Source organism: Hemicordylus capensis, chromosome 2, assembly GCF_027244095.1.
Source record: "Hemicordylus capensis ecotype Gifberg chromosome 2, rHemCap1.1.pri, whole genome shotgun sequence".
Taxonomy (NCBI): domain Eukaryota; kingdom Metazoa; phylum Chordata; class Lepidosauria; order Squamata; family Cordylidae; genus Hemicordylus; species Hemicordylus capensis.
Genome location: NC_069658.1, coordinates 28,826,202 through 28,849,344, shown reverse-complemented (window position 1 = coordinate 28,849,344; position 23,143 = coordinate 28,826,202). Strand labels below are relative to the sequence as shown.

Sequence of the window (23,143 nt, the reverse complement as noted above, 5' to 3'; positions counted from 1 at the left end):
TGTTGCTTGTAATGAAAATGCTTCTGGTTTTTGTTGGGATCCCAAATCAACCCATATATTAGTTTTTAAGAACAGCACACTTCTCTTTTATCCCACATACATTAGTGCAAACGCATTTCATCTGGTATTAGTAAGGGGCCAACATGAGACCAAGCTAGGAGAAACATTATTATAGTGGCCGAAATGTCACAATGAGGGCTGCTATTTGATTAAAGAAACTGCCTATTAACTGTAAGAGTTAGCCAATCAATTAAATCTGCATGAATTTGCATATCAGAACAAAATAGTTCTACAGGAGAAAATATACTTTGTTTAAGAGGATGCATGCATGGGTCACAAGGACACTGTCCTAGAAGAGGCGATGCCTGTTTCAATATGGGACATGCCATCAGTGGTTTTATAAGAGCTTGTATTAAAAATAATATATATATATATATATATATATATATATATATATATATATATATATATATATATATATATATTTAAAAATCTGCCCAATTAATTGGGAGAATCTTTTTAGTTGATCAAAACGTTTTCAATCAATTAATCTAACCAATTAATTGATTAAATGCTGCAGCCCCATCTCAGCGGTATGTTTGGAATACATACGAAGAACATATCTCCATTGCAAATGGACAAGATCACATCCTGTTACTCTGGACCCCTGGATCCCAAATAGCAGCCACCTCTCAGTTCAGGCACAAAGACTCTGGCATACGCAGACGGATGCTGCTGCCACGCACTGTGTTGCGGCTGCTCTGAACCTGTAAGGCAGCTCTTGCACTGTAGAGAACAGGGTGGCTCCCCCACTATGCAGACGTCCGTTCTCTACAGTGTCTGGGTTGCCTTAACTGTCCACAGCAGCCCTGATGCAGTGCTCCATACTGCTGTGTGTCATGTCAGCCTCTGCCCATCCGCATGTACTGAAATTGTACTGCTCAAAGTGCTGGGCTGCTGCTTTCCCTGGGCTGGAGAGTCTTTTGCACTGTGATCCCGTCCTTGATATAAATGGTAGCCGTAACTATTTTGCCATCTAAGGGCAACAGAAAGGTGGTGTTCAGTGTAAGTAGCTGGCATGAGGAAACCTGTATCAGCAGAGTGCATTTAAACAATTGTGGACATTAGGAAACATTCTGTTAGGAGTCCTGAAGGCTGGTGTGTGCAGCCAATTGCTCCCACATGATCACCTCTAACAGGATGGATGTCAGGTCCATGGCCCGGTCATATGAGCCAGCACCTCCCCAACAGGAGGATACACCCAGCTCCAACACTTATGCAGTCACAGTGGCCCTTTTCTGGGCTGCCATAACTGCACTCTGCAATGGCTGCATGTACATGCTCCCACCTGGAAGCACTGGTTCATAACAACTGGTGCCTCTACACAATGCTGGGTTACAAGCCTACTGATAGACCTGCAGCAGAACCTCCTCAGATTGGTCCTATACAGATCTGTCTTGGCACAAAAGTTCCACAGAACGCAGAGAGAATTACTTCCAAGCAACCATCTTGAGGATTAAGGCTCCAGGGTGGGTGTTGGTCAGGGATGCATGATTTGTGCCTTGATCTTCCAAACACATCCTGCAAGTTAAGTACATGTTGTGATGTAACATTCGTGCAATTGCGCAGGAGCACTCTTGAACAAGGGCCACAATTATGCAAATGGAGTTGCGTGACAGTACAGCCGTGGTATGAGCTGCCCAGAAAACGGTTTGTTATGGGGCGGCTAACGAAGTGTGTTTATTGGAAATAATGGCCATATCCTGCAACTGTGTTTGCGCTTGTGCATGAGCGCACTTGCGCAACTGCACGGAGGCTGCATCACAACATGCACATAATCTTGTGCAGTGTGTCAGCCACTAAGGAGTGCATAACTGTGCAAGGACTCACACGGGAGTCATTAAGGCTGTTAAGCCTATGCACACTTTCCTGAGAGCAAGCCCCAATGAAAACCGTGGGGCTTACAACTGAGTAAGCATGCACAGGATCAGGTTGTTTGGATGCCCCAAATGCTGATATGTTAGCCTCAGCAACTACCACTGCATTCTGAAGAGAAGGCATTCACAGCGCATCAACTTTGTTTTGTTTCATCTTGATGTACACACACACACACACACACACACACACACACACACACACACACACACACACACACTACAAGGGGCATTCAGAAAACTTAAAACCTTTTCCTTCACTTCCCCCAGTGGCATCATACAGTATTCCCACTGAAATCCAAATCCCTCCATTCCTGTCTTAAGAATTAGCTCTGCATGTCTGAAAAATGAATTTAGTGGGAAATTATATCAGCAGGCATTGGGATGAGAAGAGAGCTGGCAATATTACTTTTCTATATACTTTGTATTAATAATTCACCTTCTCATAGAGAAGAATATGGGCTTTTAAAATACACACACACACAGAGCCAGAGAAATTCACATTTTCCACACCACAGGAGAGATTTTCCCATTCCTTAGTACCTGGGCCACTTATAGAGGTTATTCTACCATGGCGACCAGAAACCATCTTAGACTTTAGTTTGCTCTAAACCTTATTGAATAATAAGGGAGGGGAAAGGAATAGGGGTAAGTATGCTTCAGCCATATTTGGATGGCGGGGCGGGGGGGATGGCAACCCTCTCCACCTCTGGACTTCTGGGAAATAGTCCTATATCACAGGGCAAGGAAAAAAACAGCCACTGGTGCTCCTGACCTTGCTACATTCATCTTTTACATTGGTAGGCCTGGCAACAAAAGCTGGTCTTGTTGGGCAGTCTTTAGTTGCCTAAAAGAGCCGTGCCACCCATGTCATTAAAAAAAACTCAGAACGTTAGGCCACAGCTACAGCCTTCTTCCCTTTACAGAGTTGATGGCACACCTAGAGCATAGAGATGCAGTCACCAAGAAACTAGGCTGCTTAATTCCACTCCCGCTAGTGGCCATCTTGTGTCTTCCATGGTCTCTCATGCGATGCCCATTTCCAGCCCGCCTTCCTCTCAATGGCGTCTTGATCCCATTCGACTGGGAAAGCGAAAACAAGGCCTTTGGGCACATCTCGGTCATGACAAGCCAAGCGACTGGATGGCAGAGGATGGCAGTAAGTCAGCCCACTGTACCCTTTCCTCCCAGGTCTTCAGATCGCCTTTGTCTGAATTCCTTCCACGGCTTAGATACACTTCTCTGACATGTTCAGTGTCTCGCTGGAGAAGGTGACCTGAAGAGAGTTGCCCTTTGGAGGGGTGCTGACCCCACCGCTAGGCCTCAGTTCGTTCACCAAGAAGACTTTCTCCGAGTCCGCCCCCTGGGAGGACTCCGAGGTATTCGAGCTCCTCAGTGTCCTTACAGAAGTCGTGTCCGAACGGGCCAGGTTGCTGCTGGCTCCCGGCAACAGTACGCTGCCGCCGGCGTTGCCTTCACTGGGCTCCAGGGGATAGAGAAGAGTCTGTGAGGTGCTGCTGATCTCCCTCAGCTCTCGAGAGATGAAGGAGGGCGAATGGCTGGCTGTGGTGGCGGACGTCCTGCGGACGTCCGTGCAGTTATAATTGCTTCCCGAGTGCTGCCGATGGGCCCCTCCAATGCGGCAGAAGAGGCACTTGACCTTCTCAATGGCTTTGCTCAGCACTGTCTTGCGCAGCAGGATGTACACCCATGGGTCGAGGATGGGGTTCACCGAGGCGATGCGGATGGCTTGCAGGTCAGGGTTCTGCTGAATATTCTCCACGAGATGCGGCCGGTGAAGCTGGTTTACAAAGACGCGCACCTGTGGAGGGAAAGAGAAACATAAGGATCCGTGGATATCTCGGTGACAGAAGGCCAGGCTGACATTTCAGAACAAAGGGCAAGCTTAGCAACTGTCTGTTACAACAGGAAGGAAAGTGGGCACAGCATAGCTCTGTGTGATGTCAAAAGGGAGCTATTTTTCTGAATAGGAAATTTTTTCCAGTCATTTGATCTTGCAGAGAGATCAAAGACCTTTCCCCCTTCTGTATGATTGAAACCAGGGGTTTTCAGCCTTTTTAAACAGAATCTTTTTAAGATTCTGAAAGCTTCAGCTCAGGTACCTCATAGAGATTTTAGTGTGTATGTGTAAACAGCAGTTATGAGACAAGCTATTACAATGGCCAGCTTACATCCAGACTATTACTCAAGAGCACTCCCATTGAAATTAATAGGACAAATAAACTTGTCCCCAATGATTTCAATAGCAAGGAGATGAAGAGGGAGGTCACTGAGAGGAGAGCTAGTCTGAGCTAAGCAGGGTCTGCCCTGGTTGCATATGAATGGGAGACTAGAAGTGTGAGCACTGGAAGATATTCCCCTTAGGGGATGGAGCCGCTCTGGGAAGAGCAGAAGGTTCCAAGTTCCCTCCCTGGCATCTCCAAGATAGGGCTGAGAGAGATTCCTGCCTGTAGCCTTTGAGAAGCCGCTGCCAGTCTGTGAAGACAATACTGAGCTAGATAGACCAATAGTCTGACTCAGTAGAAGGCAGCTTCCTATGTACAGTACCTATGTATGTTCCTAACCCTAACACCCCTCCCCTCCTGGAGTTCTGAAGCAAGAACAAGTCCTTTGATCAGGGCGCAGCAGAGCTCTGAGTACCTTTTACAAGACTTAAAAGCACCCTCAGCGGTTTGTTTACCCCTGGTTGGGAACCACTGATCCAAACCACTGGAGTAGCCAAGGCTTACTTGTGTGGATTATTTCAGCTATGCCTGCGCTCTTGAATCCCAGGGTTGGGTCTTCAATCTCCAATTCAGAGCATTCAACTGAGCAACATGGGTTATTATTATTATTTTTAATAACCAGCTCTTCTGTTTCTTGTACAACCCAATCTGCTATTAACAATTCTGGGTGTGTAAGAGGTACAGAATGTGGCCTTGAGTCATTTTGGGAGGCCTAGCCAATCGCTGAAAACATTCACACAGCCAGCCTCTCATAAAAATATCTTTCAAAACAAAATTGGACCTGAATTCCAGCCTCAGAGGCAATCTCGCTCAGAAGGACAAGCCTGGAACTGCAGACTCTTTGAGGTTAGAAGCAACTTTTTCTGGCATCATTCAAGGAAATGTTTTAATACTCTCCAAATTTTGCCTGTCGTAGCTTGCTGAAGTTATTTTGTTTAAAGACAGCTTGCCTGGCGTGAACCTTTTTAAAAAAAGGTTTTAAACACACACACACACACACACACACACACCACTTAGAATGATGAACAGCACTGAATCATGCTGTTGACATCTACCATGAGAATCTTGCCTGTCCTATTTATAATGTATTACCCAAAAGTTGGCTGGGATCCCATAAATGCCAGTTATATGGGCACAACTAATGGCCAGGATGACACCCAGGAACTTAAAGGAACCTGCTGCAGCAAAGTTAGGCAATACCTAACTTGTCCTTTTAATTTAAGTGGGACTCCTCTAAATAATTTTCCTCACTGTGTCAGTCACTGAGTTCAACTGGGCTTACTCCCAAATAAATATGGGTGAGGTCATCAGGAGATTTGGTGCAGAGGACACCCAAATCTCTCTCTCCATCTCTCTCTCTATCAGGCAATAGCATGATCTCCTAAATGCCTGTCTACAGACCTCCTGCCTACAAAGCAGATGTTTTACCATGGAGCTACAGCCCCATGTTAAAGGCTGAGAGCATGACCCCCACAAAACTAGTCACAGGTCTCACTGGTTTCAGTGGGAGAGAGTTAAGCAGGCACTTAACATTTCAGCTGAAAGCTGTGGGACTTGAACGTTCTGAATATTGGCTGGATTGCTCCTACATAATAATTGCCTCTGTAGTTTGGGGAGGGTTGATGCAGTGTAGTGGCTAAGAGACGATGCTATAAATCAGCAAGTCCCTGATTTGAACCTTGCTGCTGCCATGAATTCATCAATGGTGATCTGACACGCACAAACCCCTTTCCAATATGTGGATGGCAAGACTGGCCTATTTTACAAGGCTGCTGTCAGGATTACTGCAATAGTATAAATGAAAAGCTTTGAAATGCTATGCAAATTCTAACTGTTATTATATTACACAATAATTATTGCATTAATATCCATACACTATTTCCAAAAGTGTTGAAATTTGGGACTCATGGATGGAGAACTGGAGTACCTGCAGGAAAGTGGGAGGTACTGGAAGATGTGGGGTGACCTGCAGAAATGTTGGTGTTCAAAAATATGTGGAGGGGGAAAAAGCCTACGTGGGGACAAGCCCCTCCCCCAAACTGCCCCCACTCAATGGGAAAGAATGTTTGTAAGCTCAGACAGTTAACAGACCAGCAAGTGGGAATAGGTAATGAAAATCTGTTGCAAAGACAGGGAGAGGAGGGCTTGGACAAAAAGAGCGCAGTCACAAGCCCTTCTGCTTCTGCGGGGGAAAGGTGTCTGAAGACTATTTTGTTTTCTCACCAGCCATTTCACAGCTTTGTGTTTCTGAAGGGGAAGAGCTTTAAAAAGGAGCTGGGACTGAGCACCAGTGCCCCCCCCCCACAAAATACCCAGAAAACAGATAAATTAAAAATTGCATGTGAAGACCCAAGTAAGAGCGTTGTTGCTAACTTTTGTTTCCCCATCATGCTCGGCTACAGGCTAAGCAACACACGTGTATATCAGGGACATACTGCACCATTTTAATGTGGGTCCATTCTTGCGTTATTATATTAAGTGGCTATTATTAACTAGGGCTGAAAGATTTAATCTGCTAGTCAGGAAGGGCTCCGCTGAGTCATCAATGGGTGTCAATCAATGGGGCTGCAAGTTTTATCTTGGGGATTTTTAAGACGATATTTTGATTCTGGTGTGTGATAAGGAATGCAAAAGAAAGGTTGGCCCTTCCTTCAAGCAATGAGATGTAACTTTGGTTAAGTAAAGTGCAAATTATCTCACACTCCCTTGAGTATTTCAAAGGTACCTACTGAATATTGCACTTTTGGCAATGTGTAAATACTCCTCTCACACAACTTGGATTTCCTCTCTCCCTTTCTTGAACAACCACTTGGAGGTTCTAAGGACGTAAGGAGCTGGCATACTGCATTTCACACAGCAACTGGTCCTAAAAGAGACCGAGTTTCACCTTCTTGTTCTGTGGGGCCAGCTCTACCAGCAAACAGGTCTATGAAACAGAGAGTAGGTTTTTTGGACCTGACCAGTTACGACCTGGATGCCAACTAAACTTCTAGCCACTAGATGGCACCGTGGCTACGCTTCTGACTGTTCCTTTCTCTTGTGTATGATTCCAGAAACCATGGAAGAGGGAAGTGAGAGCAATCTGGTTGCTCTCAGATTGGGCTTTGAACGGCTGTTGCTAAAATGGAACACGTTGGTTTCATGTAGGACAAGCAACAACAGCAACAAAGAAAAAGAAAGAAAGCAGCCAAGATGGAACTACCAACTTTAGATGAAAGTACACAAATTGAAGTTATCAGTGTCCCATCCAAACCAATCCATTAAGTAGCACCCATACAGGGTTAACCATAACCACTGAAAGCCTGATGTATTACGATTTTTATCCCACCCTTTCTCCAAGGAGCTGGGAGACACATGCATAGGATTTCCTCCCCCACCACCTCTTTTTTATCCTCACAACAACCCTGTGGGGTAGGTCAGGCTAAAAGACAGCGATTGGCCCAAGGTCGCTCTATGAGCTTCCTGGGGATTTGAATGTGGGACTTGAAAGGCAGCAAATGACATCTCACCTCAGACACCACAATACCTCGGGCTGCCTCTGGGGACACTAAACACTCCTTTACCTGTTACACAGTGCCAAAGGCATAGCTACATCAAAGGTCAGGAGGGAAGGGAGAGAAGATGATTTGTTGTTTTGTTTTATTTTATTTTTCCCCTGAAGTGAAATAATGGCTGTTTCTAGATCTAGTGGTAGGTCAAGATGGGTATCTATGGGAGCTTTCCTCCTGGGGCTAACAGCAACTTTGGGAGGCCATTTTCACTGAGACTACAGCATGGGGCAAGCAATTAAATGCCCACTTCCTGTGCAACATGGTGCCAAACCTGATTGGGCCTCCTGACTGGGATTGCAGCACCACTAAATTGGTGCTGCAATTTAAGCTTAGAATAAAAACAGAAGCTGCAATGACACATTTAGCATCATGTCGAGTTTGACCAGTTCTTTCAAGAGGACCGAAACTGTCTTCCACACCATCTTCAAATCACCCGCCACAATATTTAGTTACTCTGAGTTAGTGTGAAACATCTGAGCACATGGACCTGTACTAGACCCATGGTTGAGAACACCCATTTCTCCCTCATGTGCTATATTTGTTAGGTGGACTTACATGTACATACTGAAAGCCACCACAGTGAGCAGTCTTGAGATGTCGTGGCATCTCTTCTGAGAGGAGCATTGCTTCTGAATTCCAAACATAGCCAAAGATGCCTATCAGAATTCCTGATTGTGGGATGTCTCGTGTCCTCCCTGCTAACAGCATCAATGAAGTTGGTCTGCTAATTCTCGTGATTTCATAGCTCTACTCCAGAGAAATGCAGTCATGGCCTACATTCCAGCAAGCGAACAGCTCGTATGTTCTATATCAAAGATTTCTGATGCGAGGGCCACTTGGGGAAAATATGTGTGTCCAGCTGTTGCTAAAACTCCTACAAGGCCGACATGGTATGTTTAGTTACAACAGAAACAAAAAAAACAGCGGTAAAACTGACAAAGATGACTAGCTCAATAATGTCTTCTTTTTAAATCACAAAGCTGGATTAATATTTATTTACTGGATCTTTGCAGGCTCTCTGTGTTTGTGGTGCCTCCAGTAATAATAATACTCCTCTCCAAGCAGTGAACAGAACTCATACTTTGGAGCCACCCAATCCAACATCTTATTTTCAAGACTGAAGAAAGGAGTTCCCTTAAACTCATTAAGTCTGGCAGTAGTTGCAGGTTAGTGGATATATCTGGGTTTCTGATTCCTACAACTCTCTTTTAACTCAGCACTCTGATAACTCAAGTCATTAATCAGCTATTGGAGCTGGGGATGATGGAAGTTGTAGTCCAACAACTCCTGGGGATCCAAGTTTGGAGATGCCTGTACTAGATCATCAGGTTCTAGAAATGCAATTCAGGATTTCTTTTGAGCCAGGACTGTTGTGATGAACTGCAACATGCAAAGGGTTTAGTGCCTGAAAAGAATAATCTTTTAAAGTTTATGGTTACAAAATGTCATGAAAGCTACAGCCAATAAAAAATGCATTGCAATGAAGTATTTTGGCTTCAGAACCTGGATAAAAGACACCTTGTTATGTATGTTTTACACCTTAGAAACATAGCAAGCTGTCATACACGGAGTCAGACCACTGGGCTATCTAGCTCAGTATTGTCTTCACAGACTGGCAGTGGCTTCTCCAAGGTTGCAGGCAGAAATCTCTCTCAGCCCTATTTTGGAGATGCCAGGGAGGAATCTTGGAACCTTCTGCTCTTCCCAGAGGAGCTCCATCCCCTGAGGGGGAATCTCTTCCAGTGCTCACACTTCTAGTCTCCCATTCATATGCAACCAGGGCAGACCCTGTTTAGCTAAGGGGACCAATCATGCTTGCTACCACCAGACCAGCTCTCTATTATTATCACCTTGTTATAATGACATGTTATACTGTCACAATACTGTATGTTTTTAAAATTTGCTTCTGTTTTGCAAATGCATGGAACTCCCTGACCTAGATTCTATTCCTCCTGCAATCCCATGAACTCTGGAGAAATATTAACTGCATATTAATTCTATTGGGCTTTTCCACATTCCTATCTTCTTCTTGATCCCACAGTGTATATTTGCATTGAAATGATTCTGATCTATTCACTGCATGCCTACTTTTCCTAGAAATATACAAATGTGTTAAACAAACAAACAAACAAACAAAGAACAAGGCCAAAGTATCCAAAACACAGACTGATTTTGCTGCCCATTAAAGTTTTTCCAAGACGGCCATACCCTTTCCTCTTCTGACCTAGTCCAAGGAAGGTGGGAAAATTCCATGTTTGGGTCACCTGGTGTCCAGTTTCACTGCCAAGATTCAAGTCTAGAGCGTGTGAGGCAAAAGTGAAGAGTGTGCTTCTGAACATCTGCAAATTGATTTCCCCGATTCCATTCTTAAAAGGCAGAATCAAGGTTCAAACAGACTCAAAGACTGGGCCAAAGCCAAGAAAATGAAGGTCAACGGAGACAAAATGGAAAGCCTTGCATCTGGGTAAGAAGAATTAAAGGCACAGGAATAGGACACAGAAGATCTAGCTTGACAGTGGAGGACTGAGGTGTCTTAGTGGGTCACAAGCTGAATATGAGCCAGCACTGCGGTAGAGCTGCTGGAAAAAGTGAATGCAATCTTAGGCGGCATTAAGAGAAGCATAGTGACAATCAAACAATTGTACAAATTGTTACCACTACTACTACGATGGATAGGTATATACCACTTTTCAACAAAAGTTTCCAAAGTGGTTTACAAAGAGAATGAATGAATAATGAATGTATAAAAATACATTCTTATAAAAATAAGAATGAATGTATAAAAATGTTAAATACATACATACATACACACATACATACATACATAAGATGGACCCCTGTCCCCCAAAGGGCTCACAGTCTAAAAAAGATACGGCACAGATAGACACAGATGCAGAAGATAAACACAGCAACAGCCACTGGAGGGATCCTGTGCTGGGGGTGGATAGGGCCAGTTGCTCTCTCCCTGCTTAATGTAAGACATCCACCCCTTTTAAAAGGCCCCCTTTGCTCAGTTAGCAAAGATTGTTCCATTCTGTTCTGCGCTGGTCAAACTTCACCTGGAATACTGTGTCCAGTTCTGCATTTTAATAGAACATTGGGCCAGTTGGGATGACACTTTCCCAGCCTATGTAATTAAAAGGGGGACGTGCAGACAGCATGCCTGTTTTGCATCTTTTGTGGATGTCTGGCACTCTCCTGCCATGTTCATTTCATCTGTGTGTGTGTGTGGCGGGGGGGTGTTGTTTGTCCAAATGGCTGCTTTACACACAACCAAAGTACTACTTTGAACTAATCGGAGGGGTGGTCCATGGAGGGTAGTTTGCCAAGGGTCTCCTGAAACGTGGAAATATAAGAAGGCAATATTATCACATGCCGGCTCTAAACATTTTAATTGGTCCTGAGCGATTAACTTAGACTTCAAGGATGATTCCCCCCTCCCCTTCTGACTGAATAACCTGTAAGCCATAAAATATGGCTTACCTTTAAGTGCCCTTTGATAGCAGTTACCTCCCACAACAAACAAAGGAGGTGCCTTCCACCCTCTTCATCCATCCTCATAAAATTCTATCACATACCATGTGCTACTATATATAGACAGCTTGCACTGAGCAAGAAACGGAACCTACCAAATAACCTTTGCCCAGAAAAACCTGGAATCTCAGCACAGCCCTTTTAGGATCTTCCAGGAGGTTAAAATCAATATTTGTGAGGAGTAGCAACAAGGCAGCAAGCACCTGCCCTGACTCAACTCATGCACAGGGAACTCCCTTTCAGGGGAATCTCTACACACGTAGGGATGTCCACGAATCGATTTTTCAATCTGATTTCTGCCTGAATCAAATCACCCCGATTTGTTTTGTGTCCGAATCTGTCCCCACAAATCACCCCAGATTTGATTTGGATTCAATTTGATTAGAATTGGGATGAATCTGGACCACTTATAAAGGTCCTAGGGGCACCAAATATGGATGGTGGGTAGGTCCCCAAAGGTGCCACCTACCAACAAGATTTCAAGGCAGTGGGGTACTTGGTTGATTTTTAATTGGGTTTTTTTTTTTTAGTTTTTACTGATTTTGTATATTTCCACCATAGAAAACAATGGGGTTTCAAAGTTGCCCTATCCTAACCCTAATACGGATCCCCAGCTTTAATTTTTTTTTTTTTTAAGCTAAGCTCTAGCCCTTGTAGAAGTGGAGTTATTGAGCAAAATGTGCGGTCACTATTTTTCAAGTGTTTGGATTCTTTGGTGTATAATAGCTTTTCCTTGTATTAATTATTATTAATTATTATTACATTTATATCCTGCTCTTCCTCCAAGGAGCCCAGAGCGGTGTATTATATACTTAAGTTTCTCTTTCACAACAACCCTGTGAAGTAGGCTAGGCTGAGAGAGAAGTGACTGGCCCAGAGTCACCCAGCTAGTATTATGGCTGAATGGGGATTTGAACTCAGGTCTCCCCGGTCCTAGTCCAGCACTCTAACCACTACACCACGCTGGGTCTCTAATGTAATTTGTAATGAATCCCTATGAGAATTCATTGCATACCTTCATTTCTTCTGTTCATTTTGACTGTCATTGGACAGTGCCAACTGTCAACTGTCATGTACCAACTACACCCCTCCCCCCAGACCTGCAAGGCAGTGGGGTACTCTGTTTAATTTTTAGGAATATTGAAGTATTTAGATTCTTTGGTGTCTAATAACCTTTCCTCATAATCAATCCCTATGAGGATTCATTATACGCCTTCATTCCTTCTGTTCATTTTTACTGTCGTTGGACAGTGCCAACTGTCAACTGCCATGTGTCAACTACACCCACCCACCCCACACACTGGGATACTCAGTTTATTTTTTAGGAATGTATGAAGTGTTGAGATTCTTTGGTGTCTTCATTATACACCTTCGTTTCTTCTGTTCATTTTAACCCCACTGCTTTGAGGGTGGAGGTGGGGAATTAGTGGCATCCCATGTGCCAACTATCCCCCAACCCAGTGAATACTCAGTTTATATTTTAGGAATTTTTGATGTGTTTAGATTCTTTGGTGTGTAATGAATCCTCATAGGGATTAATTATGAGGAAAGGTTATTAGACATCAAAGAGTCTAAACACCTGAAACAATCCCTAGAATATAAATTGAGTAGTATATTCATTCATTCACACAAACACATACATGTATGAGTGTACAGACATCTGCACACTCGTACAGCATAAAGTCTGAATCTGGCTATAGATAGAAGACATCCCACCCTCATGCCACATTTTCTGTCCTTGCATTAAGTGGATGCAGGCCACCAGTTGATCAAGATGTGTGAGGAAAACTTCCTTGCAGTTTGCCAGGATGCGCAGTCAGGTCATTGGTTCATCTGTGTGGGCTCACTGCGAGATGATATTTTATGTTTTTGTGAAGCCAGAAACATGTGATAGAAACAGCCACCATATTTAGAAGTGTGTTAGGCTTCTTTCATGGACAGGGGAACAGCCACCATATTTGAGCTGTTGGAGATTTTAAAGGAGCTCATGTAGAGAGTGGGGGGGACGTCTCTACACAAAGATGCCCCCATCTACTCATTTATAGCAAAACTTGGGTCCTTCTCTGCTAGTCTTTTATTGAAGGTTGTGTCCCATAACTGGGTGACACCTTTAGCTAGGATGGGTTGCACAATCATTTCCTTTTTGTTGTCATTTCAAGTTTGTTTGTTTTCAGACAAGCAAGAAGTAGAAGATGATGAGAGATACTAAAACACGAAAACTGTGTCTCATTGTAGGGTGTGAGAAGGTGGATGATTACTGCTGTAAAAGCAGGGGTTCCCAACCTGTGGTACTCCAGATGTTGCTGAACTACAACTCCCATCATCCCCAGGCACAATGAATGGTAGCTTCAGATGATGGGAGTTGTAGTGTGGCAACATCTGGCATACCACAAGTTGGGAACTGCTGCTCTAAAGCACATATGGTACAATGAAGCTGTCAGCCAGGACTTCTTTTGAGCCAGGCAGGGCCCAGTCTAAGGTCACATGAAAGGACGTTTGCAAATGTAAACCCCTGGACAACAGGCTGAAGTCTGATGGGTGAAGCTTTCCCTATGACCCCATTGATTGATTTATGTATTTTTACATTTATATTCTGCTCTTCCTCCAAGGTAGGTCAGGTTGAGATAATTTAATGGCTGAATGGAGATTTGAATTTGGGTCTCCCAGGTCCTAGACCAGCCACCTAATGGCGCCGTGGGGAAATGACTTGACTAGCAAGCATGAGGTTGCCGGTTCGAATCCCCACTGGCAGGTTTCCCAGACTATGGAGAACACCTATGTCGGGCAGCAGCGATATAGGAAGATGCTGAAAGGCATCATCTCGTACTGCACGGGAGGAGGCAATGGTAAACCCCTCCTGTATTCCACCAAAAAGAAAACCACAGGGCTCTGCAGTCGCCAGGAGTCGACACTGACTCGACAGCACACTTTACCTTTAGGTCCTAGACCAACCACTACACAACACTGGCTGTCAATTCCACAATGAAAGAAGTTGTGTGCCTTAATCTCTGCCAAGCAACTGCTAAAGGGGCATATGTCATATCACTCAATGGCACTCCCACCCCCACCCCCTGTGAAATACCAATAGGGACCACATTTGAGTCTGTGTACCCCTAAAGCAGGCCTGCTCAACCTAGCGCCCCCCCAGCTGTTTTTGGACTACAACTCCCATAATCCCCAGCCACAGTGGCCAATAGCCAGGGATTATGGAAGCTGTAGGCCAGCATCTGCAGGACAGCTGAAGTTGAGCAGCCCTGCCCTAGAGCAAAACCACAACCAGCCCACACACAAGTTTGGGATTATTCGCTTCCAGGTCAGGTGTCGTGATGACTGCCAAGGTTATCTCCAGCATCTCAGAAATTAAGCACCAATATCAATGAACAGCCACTCACACTTCAAAGGAAAAATAAGCAATGTAAATCACTGAGCCACTCTTGGGGTGAAACTAGTAACAGCCTGGCAGAGAACCAAACTCGTAACCTCACGTGAGATCTCCCTGCACTCAATAACTTGGTCAGCATAATTATACTTCCCCAATGTAACATCGTGGATAGAGTGTCTGACTTAGACTGCAGGGACCCGAATTCTAATTCCTGCCAAAAACCTTACTAAGTTGCCTTGTGCCAGCAGCTGTCTTTCAGCCTGACTTCATAAAACTTTTGTGAGCATAAAGAAGGGGGGGAAATCTCATACCTGTAGCTTTGGGCTCCTTAGAGCAGGGCTGGGCAACCTTGGCCCACCAGCTATTGGACTACCACTCCTATCATCCGATCAATTGTGGCTGTGGATGATGGGAGCTGTAGTTCAACAACAGCTGAAAGTCCAAGTTTGCCCAGCCCTGCCTTAGAGGAAAAGCTTGGTACAAATATGATACAATAAATCTCACACACATACAAACTTTTTTTAAAAAAAATTTAGTAGTTCATGGCCTCACACAGCAGTGCATTAAAAAAGTGACTAAATTTGTCCTTGGTTTGTTACATATGCCTCTTTACGTATATGACGAATATTTATATCCCGCTTGTCAACAGAAGTTTCCAAAGCGGAATATTTATGATTTGGCTCTTCACTCTAAGGACAGAGTGAAAGCCCACATTCAATATTTGACAATGGATCTATGAATATTTCACACACATGTGCAGGAGTGGCATACTTCTGTTTGTCCAGTTGGTGTCTGCCCAACTGCTTGTTCAGCTGCTGTTGACAGCACAATCTCGGTCATGTTTATTCTGAAGTAAGTCCCACTGTGTTCAAAGGGGGTTTACTCCCTGGTAAGTACGCACACTGACTCCAGCCTCCATTTCCTCCTACCTTGCTTCCACACAACCAAAAACTGGGAGCACACACAGCTCCCAAACCCAGGTAGAACACAGCTTTTGACTGTGTGAATCAGCTCTAAGTATGCTTACCATGTAGCTCCTTGCATATTGATGATCCAGTTTAAAATCAAGAAATAACTTTGCCTGCTACCTTTAGTTATCTCTTTTCCTGTAGGATTCACTCCCTCTCTCCCTTCCCCCCCTCTCATACACACATGTAAACTAACTGCCGTTCACTAGATCTTCTCTGTTAGCCTTGCAAAACTGCAGTCTTCCTCTTTTATGGACTTCTTCAGAATAAGGGATTTTACAAAATTTCGTCAACATAACAATCATTGCGCCTGCTTCACTCACTGGCAAACTCACAACTGCCCTTAATGTCTGAATAATACAAAATATAACTGCAGCACTGTAAAATGTTGGACTTTGACTAGAAACAGGTGTGCTTAAGATCCATGGATCACACTGGCTGGGGTTCTGAAAGTTTCTTTCTTTTAGCCTAGCCTACCTCACTGGGTTGTTGTGCTGGGTTGTTTTGAGGATAAATGGAAGTCTATGTGGTTGCTAAGAGTTGACACTGACTTGACAGCACTTAATCAATCAATGTACAGGCTACCACTGTGATACATAAATAATATACTTAAGTCGGCTCAATTATCAGTTAGTGTTCTCTGCAATGGATGGATAATTTAATAACCAGTATATTTATGGAGGACAAGTCTGTCAAAGCTACAAGTCTGGCCGGCTGTAAGTTGCCTCCAGGTTAAGAAGCAGGATGTCTCTGAATACCAGCTGTAGGGGAGCAGCAGCAGCAGGAGAAGTAATGGGTGGGCCACTGTGAGAAATTGGATGTTGCACTAGATAGGCCTTGTGCCCGATCATGCAAGGCTTTTCTTATGCTCTTATGTTTCCCCTCTTTTAAAAAAAAATGTACTTGCAGTCCACAGTGTACTTACTGGGAAATGAACCCTGCATTTCACAGCTTTTCACTCCACTGTTCCTATTCCCACTCACCCACCCTGTATATCCAGGAAGAAAAAAATGAAGTCGTTCATGGCCTCAGACAACAGTGCATTCAAAAAAAAAAAAAAAAAACATCCCAGGAAGGTCCCAGCTTCAATTCCTGGCATCTCCGGCAGGGCTGGGAAAGACTCCTGTCTGAAGTCCCAAAGAACTGCTGCCAGTCATTGTAGACACTACTAAGTTAGACAGATTAGTGGCCTGACTCATTTGAAAACAGCTTCATATGCTCATATACCCCTGCCTGCCTCAGATGCATCTGATGAACTGGGCTTTAGTCCACAAAAACCTACGCTGCTAAATCTATTAGTCTTGAAGGTGCTACAAGACTCTTTACAGGTGGACCTCGTTATCTGTGGGTTCCATTCTCAGCTGCAACTGCAGATAGCAGAACTGTGGGCAATGACATTAAGGCAATAGGAACCAGAGGTTCCTGATTAGGTTCCTGAAGGTGAAAAAAGCTTCTTAAAAGCTTTTAAAGGCTGGAAATAAAGAAATAATATACCGTGTCATGTGGTGTCGGTCTCCAGCTGTCCAGCAATGCCCCCAGAAGTCCCAATTCCTCAAATTTTTTCCTCAGAAGAGTCATGCTTTCCCCCCACAAGAGCCACAAAATGCCTCTACTCAGCAAAATGGTGGCTGGAAACGTGCTTTTTAAAACCACATATACCAAGATCAGGTCTCCATTGCCCGACTATGGATATGTGAAACTGCAGTTGTCAGGACCACATGTGACAATGTCTACCTGTATTGTTTCTGCTGCAACCGGTTAACCCTCTGGAAGCTACTCCTCTGGAAGTTTCCAGTACACGTGTACTTGCTGGAAGTTTCAAGTAACTGGACGATCTTACGCAGCATGTGGCAGAATTCTGCTCAATTGTAGCTCTGCAGTTTTTACCTCGCTTGCTTTTCCTTTGTAGATCTCATAGGTTTCTTTCATCCATACACAGCATGTAATCAAATGTCAGGAAATCATCCTGTGTAACCTGCCTGGCAATATGATTCATGGTAATGGCATGTTTGCTCATGTAAATCTGGCCCCAATAATCTGGAGGATTTCCTATTTCACATGTAGATATTGCTGCACTGTCTATTTTCCACTTGTTTTCAATTTTTCCATCAGTTAAAAGTTTTCTTTAAAAAAATGGTTTCCGCTATGGGAGATCAGCAAATGCTCCCTAAGCACACAAACAAAATGGACTTAACCTGCCAGATAGGAGAGACTGAAACTATGGACCATGTGATATATTGCCAGTTTTATAGAGACATTCATTTTCATTTTATAACCCCAATTTTAAAGAAATTTCCAGGCAGGTCAGATAAACTGCATACCTCTCTTCTCCAACGTGCAGAACATTTCTCTTAATGTTGCAAAAGTTTTGCTCCTTGGCCTGCTCTATTAGGAGTCAGATGGTTAAATCTGTAATTTGATTCCCTGGGGAAGTGTTGGTCTCTGAGTATTTGGTTTAGAGTATCTGTAATATTATAAATGGATGTGATGTAAGCTCTAAGTGGTATTGGTTTTTCTGTAACTCTACTACATTCCCCCCTTGCTTCTGTTTGTTTACTGGTCTCGGACCATAATAAACATAATCTGAATCTGTGGCAGAATTCTGAACTGCAGCACTTCAAACAGCAGGTAGGATATTTCCTCCATGTCATAAAAACAAACACACAGCTCCATTCATTAAGAAAATCAGCCCATCAAGGAGATTTTACTACCGGTACACGCAGGGAACTTTTATGTGGGGGTGGAGGGGCACTCAAAAAAAGATAATCCCTCCCCTGAATGGTGGCACCATTCAGAATTCCACCACGTCATTCTCTGTAAAGTGCAGAATGCCTCTAATACTACTCACACATTCTGTGAGTGCAGAATGCCTCTAATACTACTCACACATTCTGTGTAAAGTGAAGAATGCTTCTAACACTACTCACTCAGGATGATATAATTTCGTTCCTGGGATCATTCACCTGCGTTTGGAGGAAGAAGGTATTCTAATTAATACCTATACGTGTTTTGTGATACCTAAACATTTAGGTTTCGATTACACTGCCTAGTTCCATTCAACATCAGAGCGATTCGGCTGCCAGAACAACTGAGTATTCCAAGTCTGTTGTGCTTTTTTTCCAGGAGCAGACAACTCGAAGCACACAATTCCTCTACATGCTACCTGCTGCCATGTTATATATTCAATATATCATTACAGAAGATGCTTTTGTCTTGATATAAGCCATTTCTAAATGTTGCCTATATGCAGATCATCACTCCCTCCATGTGGCTAAAAATAAGGGAGAATGAGTAAGTGTCTATTTTGCTGCAAGAACTTTCATTGGGAAGTTACTACATATCCTTCCCAAGTGATGATGCTTGCTTTCACTACATAATTCAGCTGAAGAAAAAGATCATGTGCAGATCAGCCTCCAGTGCAGTCCCTGCAAGCAATGCCACATAGGAAGGTATACAGTTACACCCCACAAAACACAGGTAAGACAGCTTGAAAGTGTGTTGATATCCCAGGCTAGGCACACTTTGCTGGATTATGCTAGTTATGTAGCAAAACTGGCCTAACTTGTAAAATTATACCATTTACCTGAATAGCCCAGGACGGCCCTGAGCTGAAGTCTCTTTCGCCCCTTCATTATGAGACTTCCTGCTATTGATACGCCCTTCACTCAGAGCAGTTTCAGAATAACTCTTGCCTACATTCAACTCCATGGCGTTGTACTCTCCCTTCCGCTCAGCTCCCAGGATGAAAGGTCAGGGTAATAGCAAGTGTGCATTGCAGGTTGTCTGATTTATATCCATGCCAAGACAAAAGTAGCTTGCCATGTTTTATTGATAAGTTTGTGGGGAGGGGCAGGGCAGGGAGTCCCAGCTAAGCCCACTGGTACTTTTTTCTTGCCTTTCCTGGAGTCAAATAGGAAAGGGAGGAGGAACCATGTAGGTCACGAATGAGAGGCTGTTTTTCAGTGAGTGGGGGTGAGCCTTTAGCTCCTGCTGTCCAGCACACAACATTTTAATGTATGTATTTTAATTTTTTTAAATTAGATCTGTTTTTATATTTTAGCATATTTTAATTGTGTAATTTTTATGGTCTTGCTTTAACTTTTTCTATGTGGACTCTCTTGTGATTATGTTAATGAAAGGCGGTATATAAATTTAACAATAAATAAAAAATTAAAAAATAAACAAACTCAGGAAGGGAAGATAGGACCAATGCAAAAAGAATGCCAACTCTTTCATTTCAAAAGATGGGGATCTTACTTTTCCTCCAAGCTCTGGCATCTCCTGATGAGCAGTTCTGATGGCAGAAACCAACACTCAGATGATAAATCTTTCAGCCTAAAATCTGCATCCAGAAGTATTTGTGCAACCTACGTATCACTTTCAGCAAATGCTTTTTAACTTCTAAGTACTTTAGCAGTCTTTTTAGACTCTGGTGCTTGGGTCTCATGTGAGCCCTATAAATGCTCAGAAATGCACTCAGCATCCAGGCCTAGTCCAAAACTTTATGCAGTTCCAGTAAGTTTGAGGCTAGGCAATATCTTGATGTGTTCCTGTCAGATTTAGAGAAAGCAACAAGGTAGCATTTTAAAGATTATTCAGCCTGTCCTGCAACACAGTTAAAGATGCAATTCTCTGTATATTTGCCTGGGAGTCAGCCACGTTGAGCAGAATGGGACTGACTTCCAAGTAAGCATGTGATTACACTGTAAATGAAGGCATTTGGATGAGGTCTGCAATCTTGTGCACACTTACCTGAGAGTAAACAAGTACAGGACTGTGCTGCACCTCTAATTTTATCTAGTTAAAGAAGGCAAGAGTACACAAACTTAAATCAAAAGAACTAATCCTTGGGCAGGGTTGCTTGTATATTTGGAGATCTATCAGCATTTTATGGGACACAGAGGGCATTTTCACACATTAGGCTTAAATCAGGATTGTCCTTAAGTTTGCCTGTAATGAGAATATAAAACCTTCATTGGCAAGGATGTACATTTGATTTTTCTTCTGCATTCTATCCTGTGTTAACAATATTAACCTGTAACAGCAAACAGCAAGAGAGCCATTCAATGAGGTGCACCTTTCTTAGGACCTTGCGTGAAAAAACAGTCATAGTTTTACCTACCCGGTCATGGCAATAACAAGAAAGGCTGGGAGGGACTCGATCCTCTCTTTTTCCGAAAAAGGAAAAAAGTTTTAGATCACAAGGAGGAGGAAAACAATGCAAGCAGGAACCTCTCTTTCCAACCACAGAATTGGCAGTGGTGGTGTCACTGTTTCTTCAGCGGAGGGGGGGGGGGAAACCAAACACAGTGGCTACAATAACAATATTGGAAGGAAAGGGGATTGCACAGCAAGACTCACCACAAGAGGAATGGAGCAGATCAACACGACCACGGAGGTGGCAATCAGCAAGATGACCATCTGGATCTCTGCTCCGGCCATGCGCCGGAAACTCCTGCGCCGCCGAAAGTCTGACAAGCGGCTGGTGGTGGCATCCGTCCCCAAGGAGGTGCGCCGCATGAACTGGCGATGCATGCGGATGAGGGCCACGCACACCAAGACGTTGGAGACCACGGTGACCGTGATCAAGAAGGAACTAAAGCCGGCATACATATAAGAGTAGGCAGCATAGATGGTAATGTTTGTCCGCCAGTCTATGAAGCACCAGGTGCCAGGGTACTGCTGTCGACTGCTACCCAGACCCATGCTGGGAAGGGCACAGAACAGAACATTGGAAACGTAGATGGCAAAGAGGGTCAGCCCTGCCAGTTTCTTGTCCACATAATGGTTATAGAAGTAGGCATGGTTGATGGCCAGGTACCTCTCTATAGACATGGCACAGATGATGCTCAGTCCAGACAACCCGAAGAAGAGGAGGATGAAGGAGCTGTACTCACACAAGGCGTCACCACCAGGCCACTCGTTCTTCAGGTATGTGGCGATGGTGACCGGGCTCACCAGACAAGTGCCCAGGAGGTCTGTGACAGCCAGTCCACAAACCAGAGTGTAGAAGGTGGTCTCCTTCTGCTCCTTCCTGGACTTGCAAAGCACCACGATGGCGATGAGGTTGCCCACCACCCCAAAGATGAACATGACGGTGGGGATGGTCAGGGGTTTGCTGCTCCCAGCAGCCCCATCAGTCCCATTGGAGGAGCTGTTGGCAGAAGGGATCATGGTGTGGTTGAAAGACATGACGGCAGGCAACTGCAAGGCGAAAGGCGTGGGCGTTGGTTTTTTTTAAGTCTAGGGTGGAATTTTTCAGCTTGCAGAGAAGTGGAGAAAAGACCTCCAAAAGGAGAGAAACAGAAATCCCTGCATTTCAAAGGTGCACCAATGATCCGAGGGGAGTGGAAAGGAGGCAGAGCGTGTGTGGGGGAAGCTCAAGAAAATCCCAATGAAATTCTGATACTCAGGAAAAGGCGTGTGTCTTTCTCTGTCCGGGGGTGGGTGGGTGTCCGCCTTCCTTCGCTCTTTCTTTTAAAAAAACCCCTTGTTCTTTTCAAACTTCAGCTGGGAAACTGATGCCACCTGCTGTCACCGTGGGAATCCCCATCCCCTGCCCCCAAAGCCTGTTCCTTCCCCTCGTTATGCCAGTAAAAGCAATTCTTTTCTAATCCAAATAGATGTCCTCCTCCAAGTCCTTTGCGAGTTCCAGGACGGTCCCCGACGAAGACGGCGAGTTCCAACCTCTGACTCGTTTCTGTAGCCTTTGCCGCGAGCTGATCGTCGGCGCAACTGGTCTGCCGGGGGCGGGGCGGGGGGAGGGTGAGACGGTCCGCTTCGGCTCTTTCTGCCTCTCTCAGCGCCGGTCCCCGGAGCTTGGATCACAGCGCCGTGCCGCCCGCAACGGAGGGCAGGGAGGCGCAGCTGTCCGCCGTGGCGTCCCTCACTCGGCCTTCACAGCCGCCCGCCTGCAGAGGGCAGCTTGGAGATGGGTGTCCCATGCAGCCAGGCTTGGAAAGGAGGAGTTGCCAGGGATGAGCGCTGCCCGGGTCCGGCGCATCCCCTTGCCTGCGACCACGCGCTCCTCCCTGCCCGGGGATCACTCACTCACTCCTAGACGGTTTGCAAGTTCGCTCCTTCAAATTGCTCCAGCTCCGCTCGGCTCCTCCCATCCCGCATCTGATTGGCTCGAGCGCGGCAGGGGGGACCCTCCGCCAGCCTCTTGCGCCTCGAGGGCGGCAGAACCGAGAGCTCAGCAAAGCCTTCTGGGCGCGAGGAGCGCCGCGCTGGTGGTGAAGCCGCGTTTCGCTTGGCGGCAAAAGCAGAGCTTCTTACGGGCAGCTCAGCTGGGCATCTTTCGTGCAGCAGCGGCGGGGAAAGCAAATGGGGCAGGGGGAAGCCGGTGTTTGTGCCGCAGCAGGGAATGGGGGCGGGGGGGTGCTAAAAAGGAACGGAGCTATAGAAATAGATGGGGGGGGGGTGTTGAATGAAAGAAAAAGGAAAGGAAGAGGATTACTGTTTCCTTTCATTTTCAATCTTGCTAACTTTGTTAATTCTCTGTGTAAACCGCTTTGGAAATTTTTGT

The 23,143-nt window shown here is 44.8% G+C and overlaps 1 protein-coding gene across 1 annotated transcript; it reads right to left on the bottom strand.

The window, feature by feature from the left end:
- Positions 1-461: 461 nt before the first annotated feature.
- PTGER4 (prostaglandin E receptor 4) lies at positions 462-22,659 on the bottom strand. Its single transcript, XM_053303922.1, has 2 exons — positions 20,977-22,659; positions 462-3,756 (listed from the first exon to the last, which is right to left on the bottom strand). Exons 1-2 carry the CDS (start codon positions 21,805-21,807, stop codon positions 3,163-3,165), a joined length of 1,425 nt encoding a protein of 474 aa, XP_053159897.1. The 5' UTR covers positions 21,808-22,659; the 3' UTR covers positions 462-3,162.
- Between the last annotated feature and the right edge of the window lie 484 nt (positions 22,660-23,143).